This window comes from Odontomachus brunneus, unplaced genomic scaffold, assembly GCF_010583005.1.
Source record: "Odontomachus brunneus isolate Ranch 3 - 2012 unplaced genomic scaffold, Obru_v1 Obru_scaffold_176, whole genome shotgun sequence".
NCBI lineage: Eukaryota > Metazoa > Arthropoda > Insecta > Hymenoptera > Formicidae > Odontomachus > Odontomachus brunneus.
This window is the reverse complement of record NW_022639626.1, coordinates 45587-57993: the sequence shown is the minus strand read 5'-3', so window position 1 is coordinate 57993 and position 12407 is coordinate 45587. Positions and strand designations below refer to the sequence as shown.

The following is a 12407-nucleotide window of genomic DNA, read 5'->3' as shown; positions in this document are numbered from 1 at the left end:
ATATATATATATATATATATATATATATATATATATATATATAATATCTTTTTATATGTAATCGAAGTTTTTTTATATTGCTACCACTGAAGAGAATCTACTGAAGGACCGAAACGCGTTTGGTTATTTGAATAAATATTTCTTTTAATTTCTACATATGTGAAAATAGATACTAGCTGTTTTATAGCTAGTTTTAGAACACTACGTCATCTGTGTTAGTGGTTCTATATGCCCTTATTCCCCTAAGTTTTTGATTTATTAAGGTTTGTTAAATTTTATAGATACTTCTAATCTAGTCTTCCAGCGTAAATATATGCAAGATTTGTCAAAAAGTTCCACACGATCGAACGGACCGTAATGAAAAATCAAGTTTTGCAAAAATCTTTATGCGTTCAAGTAGCGGAAAGAGAGAGCCAACGTTTTGTAAATATAGTATATAATCTTATCGCGCTATTACGATACGTGTAATTCGTACTTTGATACTATGCCATACAAATGCCAAGGATTAAATGAATTGTAAGACTTTTTAGAATTTTATAAAGTTCACGTGTATTCCCCCGAAGAGAGCGCTGAAACTTACATTATGTAGTAAATATTAAAAAGACCGAGATGTGTCCTCTTGTACTGTCTCGATAAAATATATTTAAATAAACATGTGCGCCTCGTTTTGCATGGATTGAACAAAATCTCACGTTGCCAGTATACTACTTTGCGTTTACGATATTTATCATGCGCGTTCGCGTGTTTGAAGGACCTTCCGATCAAATGTATGTGCAACATAAGATTGCCATTAACAATATTATAACTCGAAAATCTTAACAAAATCTGGAATATATACATAAGCATAAAAGGTAATATAAAATATAGATTTAAATCAATGTGGGAACGTATCGATTTTCTTCTTGCATCCTGTTTGTTTGCACCCAAATAGATGTGTACCGATGCATATCATAAATCTTGAATTTTTTCTATTTTGAACTCTGTTCGATAAAAAAAAAACGTGACATATAACGTGGGGCTTACGAATCGTTAAGTACGCCACTGGAGGTAAACAAGTATCACGATCATCGTATATCCTATCGCGATATGCTTCTACAAAAAATCGTTCAATGAGTGTTAGACACGCAAGAATGCTTCATCAAAAGTGTACGCAGGGTCTATACCCGTCCAGCAGCGTGAGAAGATTCGAAGTAACAAAGGAAAAAGTTCCATGGACAGTTGAGTATCCCGAATACAAGCCGGTTGCGTACACCGCCAGCATTCTTCGCGGTAAACCTTGGGCCGATCCAGAAATCAAGGAGCCCGCATTTAAACCGAAGTGGAACACGGTAGACGGTAACTATCTCTTCTTTTGTCTCGTCCAATCGTTAAATTTATTACGAACCGCGAGTCAAAAGTTAGCGTGAAAGCAAGAGAAGTCCGAGAGGATGCAGACACACATCGAGGTTAAGGAATTGATCGCAGCATAGAAGATGAGTTCCACTTGATAATCGCCGTGAGCATCATTCTGTCCTTGTTTCTTAATGATGTATGAATTGATGTTAAACAAGGATAGAATGGCACTCGTGGCGATCACCAAGTGGAACGCATCCAGAATGGAACATTTGACGCGCATGCGAAGTATTACCGCGCCACGTTTGAGACACGTTTGTCGACAGGTAAGGTGAATAGAAGGAGTTTCACGGGTAACTACGTTATCAACGCGAACGGCTATCCACTGAATCCCGTAGGAAGAACTGGTATTGTCGGACGCGGGCTTCTAGGTCGTTGGGGACCGAATCACGCCGCTGACCCAATTGTCACACGATGGAAACGTGATAATACGGGAGCCGTAGAGATAGACGGGTACACAAAGAAACCGGTATTGCAGTTCGTCGCGATACAAAGACGGGATTCCGGCGAATGGGCCATTCCGGGAGGTATGGTCGATCCAGGTGAAGCAGTTTCTGCCACACTGATGAGGGAATTCATGGAGGAAGCGCTGAGCCTCCTGGAGAAGGACAACGCTGAGAGGAAAACTCTGCGCGATTCTATAGCGGACTTTTTCGCGAAAGGCGACGAGATTTACAAAGGATACGTGGACGATCCGCGAAACACAGATAACGCCTGGATGGAGACGGTGGCTATCAATTTCCACGATGAGGACAATAGTGTTGTTGGGAAACTCGCGTTGAAGGCCGGGGACGACGCGCGTAATGTCAGATGGATGGATGTAAACCGTCAAATTAATTTGTACGCGAATCACAGCGAATTCATTAGAAAGACCGTGTCGCGACGTGACGCACATTGGTGAAGTTTGGTCGCAATTCCCTTCTCTTTCGAACATTCTCCAGAATAATGAAGGAAAAGTAAATGGCAAATAGGAGTAGGAATGCTGTATATTACGTGTCGCAACACTATTTCTGTTCTTACTCGCCATTTATTTTTTCTTTATCCTTGATTGTACGTTATAAAAACTATATTTCTTTTTAATTCTCGGGTGTTTTCCTTGATCTTTCAAAACCACACACTTTATATCGATTTATAGAATCTGAGCAATTTTTTTTTCGATTATATAAAATTGCAGAACGCGATATAAAATAAAATTCTTAAAAAAATGCTATTTGTAAACTACCCAAGTATTATGATAATGTAAATTATTTTCAATAAAGGATATGGTTGTTAAAAAACCGTGAGATTATAAAAATTTTATATTTTTTGTACCATGTATCATATAACCTAAAGTATACATACCAAGTTGATATGCACGTACTGACAAAATCTTTATTTCATAAAATGAATTTTCGATGTAAGAGAACCGATTATGTACGTATATAAAATAAAAATTTTTAATTATACAATATAAGAGACACTTTCAAGTTTACTAGAACATTCAATGTTCGTATTTCTCAATTAAAATAACGTAATCGCGCATTTCCTCAGATATAATACGTTCAAATGTGCATCACAGTCAAAGTTTCGACTCAACTCCTAGTCGAGTGGCATTACATACAAGAGGATTGCTTCCCTTGTATAAAAATTAGATATTTGTTATACCTTCTTACAATAATGTACAATATAATAATAAAAATTAAATATGCATTTATAACGCGCACATACATACACACACACACACACACACACACACACACACACATATATATATATATATATATATATATATATATATATATATATAGATATATATTGATATATTGAATACTAATAAGTATACTCGTTCTTAAACGTAGTGAAAATAGTGTTATAGAAACGAGTGCATGATTTAGAGCAGAATTTCAACTTATAACACGTACGTTATAAATTGAGCAATATATATTGCCATTTGCGTCGATATCGCTACTAGACGTATCGCGTAAATTCTTGTAAAAATACTATGCACACGTAACGCGATACGTTTTGAGGTAATAACTGCACAGAATAATATTACGTAGAAATTAGATACTCGATTGCCTGCATCTACATAGTACGATTTTGTACTGCGGTATTATATGTATATAACTACATAAAAGTATTTTAATTCAATAAACGAGATCCAATGTTTAACATGGCAATTAATATGTCACAATAGCTGGCTGAGGTTCCTTTAAACCAAGGATATCCATAAGTACGCGAGCGGAGTCTCGAGCTATCTCTTCGTTATATTCCGGTGCATCGGACTTCGCAATGAAGTTCGTCATCTTATCGATTAATTTTTCGTGCATGTCGCTCATCTCATTTATTTCTACATTTCTCAAGGAAATTATTGACTTAGTGGAGATGCTTTTAGTATCCTTCGATTTAATATTAGCTTTTTCTAGATCGAGCGCGCGTTGCGCTTGCACCTGACCCAACTTTGCCGCCCTGGTGAAACAGGTGCGCGCGGTATCAATATCGACCGGTAAGCCGCCCTTTCCTTGAGCGTGGTAAACTCCCAAATTATACAATGCCTCTGCATGATCGTAATCCGCGGCATCATTGTAATATTTTGCGGCCTGGAGAAAAATCACATTTTTATACATGTCTCAGGAGCATATCCCGCATTTCTTTCAAATGTGTGTCTTTCGTAAATCAATACAGGTGTGATAACTTATAATCTTTCCCATTTCTTGTCATTTTCAATTCATGCATGTATATTTTTTTTTTTGTTTAAATCAGATAATTTAGAGGCAATGTTTAGGACTCCAAGTGCAAAGTATAGAGCGTACCTTCTCTAGATCTGCTAATGTTCCAATACCTAATTCATAACACAGAGCTAAATTGAACATACTGCCAGGAGATGATAATTTGGCGCCTCGTGAAAAATGCGTCCAAGCATCTTTATAACGTTTCTCTTCCAAAGCTTTTATACCGTAACGAAATTCATATTCTCCTAAGACTATTTTATGGATGTTTTTAAATTCATCGGTTGCTTCTTTGAGTGCCTGAGGATATAGAAAATCTATAGGGATATGGGATTTTGTAATTGTCTTGATGTATACAGAGGAAGAATAAAAGAGTTTATTTGAAAAAAACAATTGCAGAGAGGATTAATATATTAGTTATCCTTTAATCTAGAATATTTTTATGAATGCTTTTACAGTGAATTTGACCGAGTACATTATAAATTTTAATTCCCTGGTAAAATACATATATTTACGCGTGAAAGTTATTAAATATATATTTAATTCTATATATAACTCAAGTTTTATATGTGATTTATTTCATTGAAGATGTAATCAAATTTATTTCTACTACAAATGGAAAGCATTTTCAACAAAGCAACTATTATTATTTGTTAATAAATTACTGCATAGGAAATAAAGTAATACCTAATATTTGAATTTTTTGTCTCTAGGTACAGGAAAAAAATAATAATTTATTATGAAATAAATATGTCATCAATTTTTACCCTAATTTAAATTTGATCTATTTACTTCCAACCTATTGTTATATAGTATAACCTCTGCAAAATAACATTCTCACCTCTTCCATAGTAAGAGGACCAAATGGCCTCTCTGTATGCCATTGCGAGTGTGAATTTTGTAAGTTGCTATTGTTGCTATTATTCACACATTTGGTAACTGGTAAGATATTTGCAACACTTGACTTGAATTGCAAAGTTTTTATCTGAGTGAGCAAGTTGTTCACTCCAGTATAATATAATTTCCTCTTTCTGTCATTCTTATCTGAATCAAAGACTCTTTTCTGAAGACAAAGCGACTGGCACACAACCCATCCAACAGCCAATATACTGGACTAATGGAAAATATATTCTGTTAGCTATTTAGTAAGGAGTTTGCTAAGATGTATGATATTATAGCACTTCAAGTCATAAATGTCATAATTAAAATTATAGCATTTATGCATTGAAGAGATATTTACCCAGCCGATGGCTTCTGGCCAACTGTGTCTGGTATCCCATTTATAATCGCGCTCTTTGTCTTTAGCATCGGCACTCTTTGCGGATCCACAAAAACCTTTGTTCCAACCAAGGTAAATCGGAGCAAGACAGCTTTGTTGGCATGTTACATTTGTTTTGACTTCGTTCTTTGCGTTGTCTTGCGATGGTTGTGAATACACGTTCGTGCGACAGGCACGTCGTTCAAACGTTTCTCGGATGCCACGAGTTATAATCTTCCACATTTTCTTTTCTTTTTGTCACGTATGTATCAGGAAGACTATGTTATAATAAAAATTAAGGCCTATTGGGATAACTATTGAGACGCAATTCGGCACCTTACGCCGAATCTCACAAAGTCTCACCTACGTTCACTACGCTACCTAACGAGAAAAAGATTAGTGTTCGAAAGTATCGATACGACTATCGATACGTATCGATATGCCTTTAGATACGAATCGATATGCTTTTTCCTATTATCTGAGTATCGTCCGGAGTATCGATATTTTATATGCGTCCTTCTGCACGGTGGAAATAATGGATATTTACGATAATTAAAGTAAGGACCTTCACATAGAAATTGTCGTAACTGTAACCATAAACTTAAGCTAAAGAACCAATTAGTATATTGCTATAGATTTATATATTCCAAAAGACTATAAAAGTGACACCAAGTTTTATGTCAGGCCGGTATTCATAGTCAGATCTTATATTGAAGACCGCGTTATGGCTCCTGCACACAGGACGCGGTAATGCTTGCCGCACGGTGAAAGTTCGCGCGACAGCCAATCAATATGCTGCTTTCCGTAATAACCTTCTAGCTCTTACGGAAAAACAACATATTGATTGGCTGTCGCGCGGTTTTCCGCCGCGCGGCAAGCATTACCGCATCCTGTGTGCAGGAGCCATTACAGCTATTGTAGACGAGCTAAAGGCCAAATCACATTTGCGATTGGCGATTGACAATTAAAGATTAGATTTTAACGAATCAACAAGCTTCAGCCTTGGTTTGCTTTGTTCCAATTGGTCAAGTTCCAATCTTCAATCGTCAATCATCTATCGCCAATCGTTAATGTGATTTGACCTTAACTTTCGGCCTAGCCGCCGTTACGATCAGACGTGTTCGGACAAGTTCGGACATTGAGATCTTTGGAACGTTTGCTTTGCAATCTTCTTGGAGTTCGATTCTCTAACTAGTTGCATATACGTAAATTTTACTGCACAGGTTTAATCATACCATAAAATAGGTGCGCAGTAAAACTTACGTATAGAAATCAGTTAGAAAATCGAGCCCCTGGGTTTTATATCACGATATCATTCTTTCAAACAACTTAGTTGATTCTTATTAATCTTTATTCTTATGGCTCCTGCACAAAGGACGCGGTAATGCTTGCCGCGCGACGGAAGTTCACGCGACAGCCAATCAATATGCTACTTTCCGTAATAACCTTTTAGCTCTTACGGAAAAACAACATATTGATTAGCTGTCGCGCGGACTTTCGCCGCGTCTTGTGTGCAGGAGCCATTATTTGGTTTGTTCTTTTGCCTGCACTGCTACACTGGTGCAATAAGTTAGAGAGAGACAAATATATATTTGTCTCACTCTAACTTATTGCACTAGTGCAGCAGTGCAGAGCGAAAGAACAGACCAATTGACTTGGAGTGGATTGGGGGGGATATGTCTCTTTGAAAATCCCTATACTATATGTATATGTAACCATATACTGAGAGAAAGAGAGAGAGAGACGAGCTTTTATCATTCTAACCTATTTGCGTGCTCAATGGCACGCGATTTACACGTGTATACGTTTACTTAAAAAATTTACAATTTAATTCTTAGTTAAGATGGGGAAGAAAACAAAGATTGGGAAGCAGAGGAAAGACAAGTATTATCAATTAGCCAAGGAAACAGGTAATAAATAATGTTAATCATTATAATACTTTAGGTAATTATACAGTTTACACTCTTTACCCCTGATTTTGACGAAAAAAAATATTCACAATTGACATATTTTTCAAAAGCAAAAAACTTTTTTATTTGGAAAAATCGCTGCTCTCTACTACGAAGCGAAATATTTATTGACAAAGTTGATCACTATTAAGGTTAGGGGCAATTATTCAGTTTATACACATCACCTCCTACATCGATAAAAATATGCTCAATCGTCGTGCTTTTGTATGTAGAATAAGAATCTGGCAGAAATACTAATCATACTAATTAACTTTGTCGATTAATTTTTCGCTTTGTAGTAGAGAGCGATGATTTTTCCACATAAAAAAGTTGTTTGCCTTTAAAAAGCGCGCCGATTAAATATTTTATCGTTAAATTCGCGAGTGAAGAGTAAACTGTATAATTATCCATTATTTAAACTCAACATTGTGTTTAAATTGTGCTAAAATAGTAGATCAAAATGAAACATTTTTTTTTATTTAGGTTATAGGTCACGTGCTGCCTTTAAATTAATTCAGTTAAATCGAAAGTATGAATTTCTTCAAAAATCTCGAGTATGCATCGATCTGTGTGCAGCACCTGGTGGCTGGATGCAAGTCGCCAGACAAAATATGCCAGTATCATCTATAGTTGTAGGCGTAGACTTATTTCCCATAAAGCCTATACCAGGGTGTATCAGCCTTACAGAGGATATTACAACAGATAAATGCAGAGTGGCTATCACACGAGAATTGAAAACATGGAAAGCTGATGTTGTTTTAAATGACGGAGCCCCAAATGTAGGAAAAAATTGGCTTCACGATGCTTACCAACAAGCTGTTCTAACTTTAGCTGCTATAAAAGTAGCTACTCAATTTCTACGAGCTGGTGGTTGGTTTGTGACAAAAATATTTCGATCTAAAGATTATCATCCATTAATCTGGGTGTTGAAACAATTATTCAAGAAGGTATTAATGTTACTCTAGACATATTTATCAATCATCATCATAAGTAATTGCATATAAAGTAAGTAGAATTTTAAAATCTACAAATTCTTCTCAAAATGGAATTGAAAAATTAAAGATAAAACTAGTTGTAAGATGGACAAAAGATTATACATTCAGTATACTGTTGAATTAAATTTAAGTATTTTTTTGTTTTCATTTGAATTTGGAGTTACAAATAAGCAATTACTTATGGAATAACTGAAACTTGTCAAAAATCTAACAATTAACTGCGATTCGTTACCATCATGGTTTTAATTACAGGTACATGCTACTAAACCTCAAGCTTCACGTAACGAGTCCGCGGAAATTTTTGTTGTTTGTCAATATTATATTGCTCCTGACAAAGTGGATCTTAAATTTTTTGATCCAAAATACGTGTTCTCTGAATTAGAAATGCAAACTACAAACAAGATAAATATCTTCCATCCAGAAAGGCAGAAGAAATCTAAGGCCGAAGGATATCCTGAGAACGATTACACGCTATATCATAAGTTGTCAGCAAAGGAGTTTATCGCTTGTGACGACGCAGTGGGAGCTTTGCAGAGTGCTTCCGAAATAGTCATCGATGACGAAGCCATCGATAAACACGAGAAAACAACAAGAGAAATTAGAGAATGTTGCAAAGATATCAAAGTACTCGGTCGAAAGGATTTAAAGCTGTTACTCAAATGGTGGAAGGCATTAAAAGAGGTACAGTCGGATGAGAAAAAAGAAGAGGACGGATCTACGCTTGAAGATCAAGCCGCGCCTGCGACTATTAGTCTGGAAGAGCAGGAGGATCTGGAAGACGCGGAAATCGAGAAACAAATTTCCGAGCTCAGAGATACTGAAGCGAAAGAACTGAAACGCAAGAAAAAAAAAGTCCACAAGGAGAGACAAAAACTGAACGAACGCCTCAATTTGAAAATGATTCATAAAGGTGACGAGGGACCTAAATTGGAAGGAGACGATTTGTTCAATTTAAATCAGATACAAACCTATCAACATTTGAAACAAGTTACGGATCAAGCACCCGACATTGTAGCGGAGAGCGAGGAGGACTCTGACGACGAAGAAAATGTCAAGCCGAAGACTGTTCGTTATGAGAAAGATGTAAGACACTTGGACAGTGAGGGTTTATATTACAAGACGGAAGATAGCGAGGATACTGACAGTGATGCTAACTCGGATGACGACCCAGATGGTGAAATATCTGGATTAGGTATTATTCTTCTCTCTCTCTCTCTGTCAAATATTAATTTTTGAATGATATTCTCTTCTAGCTGTTTCTAAGATATTTTTTTCTATATCGTATAATTTTATCACGGATATTTTCCACTTATTCTTTAATTTAATTACATAGTAATAATAATATAATAATTTACAAGACAAACTACAAAGTTACTTTTGCGAAATAGGTCTAGACGATTCGGAGGACGAAAGTACGAAGAGACTGCCAAAGAAAAAACAGGAATTTAATGACTCTAGTAATAATCCATTGCTAACTGATCTAGACTTCCGAGACAAGAAAACAAAACAGATTCATAAAGCGGAGCTTTGGTTTGAAAGAGATGTGTTTAAAGATTTGGTGACCGAGGACGATGAAAATTATGAATTGGACAGAATGATTGAGCTATACAAGAAGAAAGGTGGACATATTCTTGGAGAAGAGAAGAAGGTAGAAAACGATGAGGACAAAAAAGAAAAACGTGAAGACAACGAGAGTTCCGAGGATGAGTCCGATTATGATATGGAAGAAGTAATGAAGTCTAATAAGAAGACGAAGAAGATTGGTGGAAAAGATGGTTTTGAGATAGTACCTCGAAAAGAAGGTAAGCAAACTTTCATTTGATAGAGAATTTCACTGATTGATACACTAAATAACTATTAATAATCACGTCATTTTAAACATTCGTTTCTGATCAATTAGAAAAAAAATCGACGAAAAAGAGGAAATTGACTGCAGAAGATTTAGCACTCGGCTCATTGCTGATTCAAAGTAAAAAAACCCGAAGAGACTTGATCGACACATCTTGGAACAGATATGCATTTAACGACGAGAATTTGCCGGACTGGTTCGTGAAGGACGAAGAGAAGCACATGAAGAAAGAGACACCTGTACCTATAGAATTAGTAGACGAATATAAGAAAAGAGTCGAGGACGTAAATGTCAAATCGATCAAAAAAGTGATGGAAGCTAAGGCAAGGAAAAAGAAGCGCGCGATTCGCAAACTTGAGAAGGCTAAGAAGAAAGTGGAGGCGTTGATGGACAATACGGACGTTAGCGACAGGGAGAAGGCCAGACAAGTTGCAGCGTAAGTACCAGTTATCAAAATGTCTAATCCCATCTCGATATATGTTATCTCGATATATGACACATCTAATTCTATCTTTCGTCTAATTTAGGCTGTATAAAAAAGCTACCAAGGAACCGAAGAAGGAAATTACGTACGTCGTTGCGAAGAAACATTTGACGCAGAAACGCGCCGTCAGGCCTCCTGGTGTGAAAGGTCGATACAAAATAGTGGATCCGCGAATGAAAAAAGATATACGCACAGCGAAAGCGAAAGAAAAGTCTAAGGGCCGCGGGAAGAAACATCGAAGTGGAAAGACTTCAAGAGTAAAAGCCAAAGCTATGAAAAGAAAGAGAGTCAAGTAGCTTTTATCTCTTTTATAGAATAGAAATTATTTTTATAATTATTTCATCTAAACATTTGTACGATACAATACTTGCGTTGTTTGTTCAATTTTAAAGATACGATACTCTATTTAACGCCAAACTTTAAAATTTTTAGCTTACAAACAGGTCAAATACATTAGACGAGCAACAATGTATAATATTTTTATTTGCTATAGAATCGTACTATTTAAAAATAAAAAGTCATCTAACACATTGAACTCCATATATCTGCCTGACCTGTCATTGGCCATGTTCTATTTTTACTGCTAGTACTGAAAAATCTACAATTTTCGTCACATATACTATAGATTTTCAGTAGTGGCAGTAAAAATGGAACACGGCCTATGAGTTATACCATGCATTCAATTCTCGCCCTAGACAGTAGCAGAAACTGTGAGAGTCCTTGCACAATGCCAGACTACAGGCAATAGGAATAAGTATTAACCAATAGGAACAGGGAATAGAAATAATTGACCAATCCGAATTCCTATTCCCTGTTCCTATTGCCTATTACCTGGCATTCTGCAAGGGCCTTGACGCTCTATGCATAATGCCAGGCAACAGGCAATAGGAATAGACATAAAGCCCTTTGCAGAATGCCAAGCGACAGACAATAGGAACAGAGAATAGAAATAATTGACGAATCCGATTTACTATTGCCTAGGTTGTTCTTTCAAGTTGAACTTCGTGCATTGGTTCAAGAAGAGTACATTAGTGCGTTCTTTCTAGCAGAAGTAACGTCCGAGGTTACTATTCTTTCCAACAATGCAGCAGAACTCAATGCAATGGTGCAACAGTTCACTGAACTTTTTGCACTGGATCTGAAGCTGTTACAAGCAATGCAGTGCAGTACAAGAGCAAAAGTTACTATACCAGTGCAGGTAGTTCAGGTAAAAAGAACAAATGGAAGAGATGAATATTGCATATGAAGATGGAAGAGATGAATATTGCAGAAAAGGGATGGTGGTGGTAATATCCTAGATAGGTTCTGCGTACATCTGAGGTACATTAACGCAGTTCAATGAATTTATCTGAAAAGTTATTTGTGTCTAAAATTATGTAGTTTCCAGCACTATGACGTTCTTTTCCATCCTGGCTGTGTTTAGGGAGACGCTATTTAGCGCTATGAGCGTCTTCTGTCCTTGTTCAACTTTTCATGAACAAGCAAGGACGGAGCACACTCATAGCGCTAAATAGCGTTTCTCCGAACGCAGTCCTTATCTGACATGTCTGCATCGAGTGCAGACCAATCCTATAAACTTTCGCTGTACTCGCCAGTTCCAGTTCCGAACCAGTGCAGTTACAGTGCAGCACTAGTTCAGTTAAAAAGAACAAACTTCTAGTGTCGGGCTATGTTGTTTCCTGCACTATGGCGTTCTTTTCCATTCTGTCTGGCATGTCTGCACTAGAATTACTATAAGCAGAGTTTGGCCAACAACTGTGATTTCGTCAAAA

The 12407-nt window shown here is 36.6% G+C and overlaps 3 protein-coding genes across 3 annotated transcripts; 2 read left to right on the top strand and 1 right to left on the bottom strand.

Moving 5' to 3' along the window:
• Positions 1-1035: 1035 nt before the first annotated feature.
• Positions 1036-2609, top strand: LOC116851514 (ADP-ribose pyrophosphatase, mitochondrial). The gene is made up of 2 exons (XM_032830976.1): positions 1036-1335; positions 1659-2609. The coding sequence occupies exons 1-2, from the start codon at positions 1110-1112 to the stop codon at positions 2291-2293; spliced, it is 861 nt and encodes a 286-aa protein (XP_032686867.1). The 5' UTR covers positions 1036-1109; the 3' UTR covers positions 2294-2609.
• Positions 2610-2675: 66 nt separating this feature from the next.
• On the bottom strand, positions 2676-5759 carry LOC116851513. The gene is made up of 4 exons (XM_032830975.1): positions 5341-5759; positions 4942-5214; positions 4185-4400; positions 2676-3971 (listed from the first exon to the last, which is right to left on the bottom strand). Exons 1-4 carry the CDS (start codon positions 5599-5601, stop codon positions 3552-3554), a joined length of 1170 nt encoding a protein of 389 aa, XP_032686866.1. The 5' UTR covers positions 5602-5759; the 3' UTR covers positions 2676-3551.
• Positions 5760-7075: 1316 nt separating this feature from the next.
• LOC116851512 (pre-rRNA 2'-O-ribose RNA methyltransferase FTSJ3) lies at positions 7076-11165 on the top strand. The gene is made up of 6 exons (XM_032830973.1): positions 7076-7268; positions 7791-8254; positions 8555-9494; positions 9691-10104; positions 10203-10587; positions 10679-11165. Exons 1-6 carry the CDS (start codon positions 7202-7204, stop codon positions 10929-10931), a joined length of 2523 nt encoding a protein of 840 aa, XP_032686864.1. The 5' UTR covers positions 7076-7201; the 3' UTR covers positions 10932-11165.
• Positions 11166-12407: the final 1242 nt, after the last annotated feature.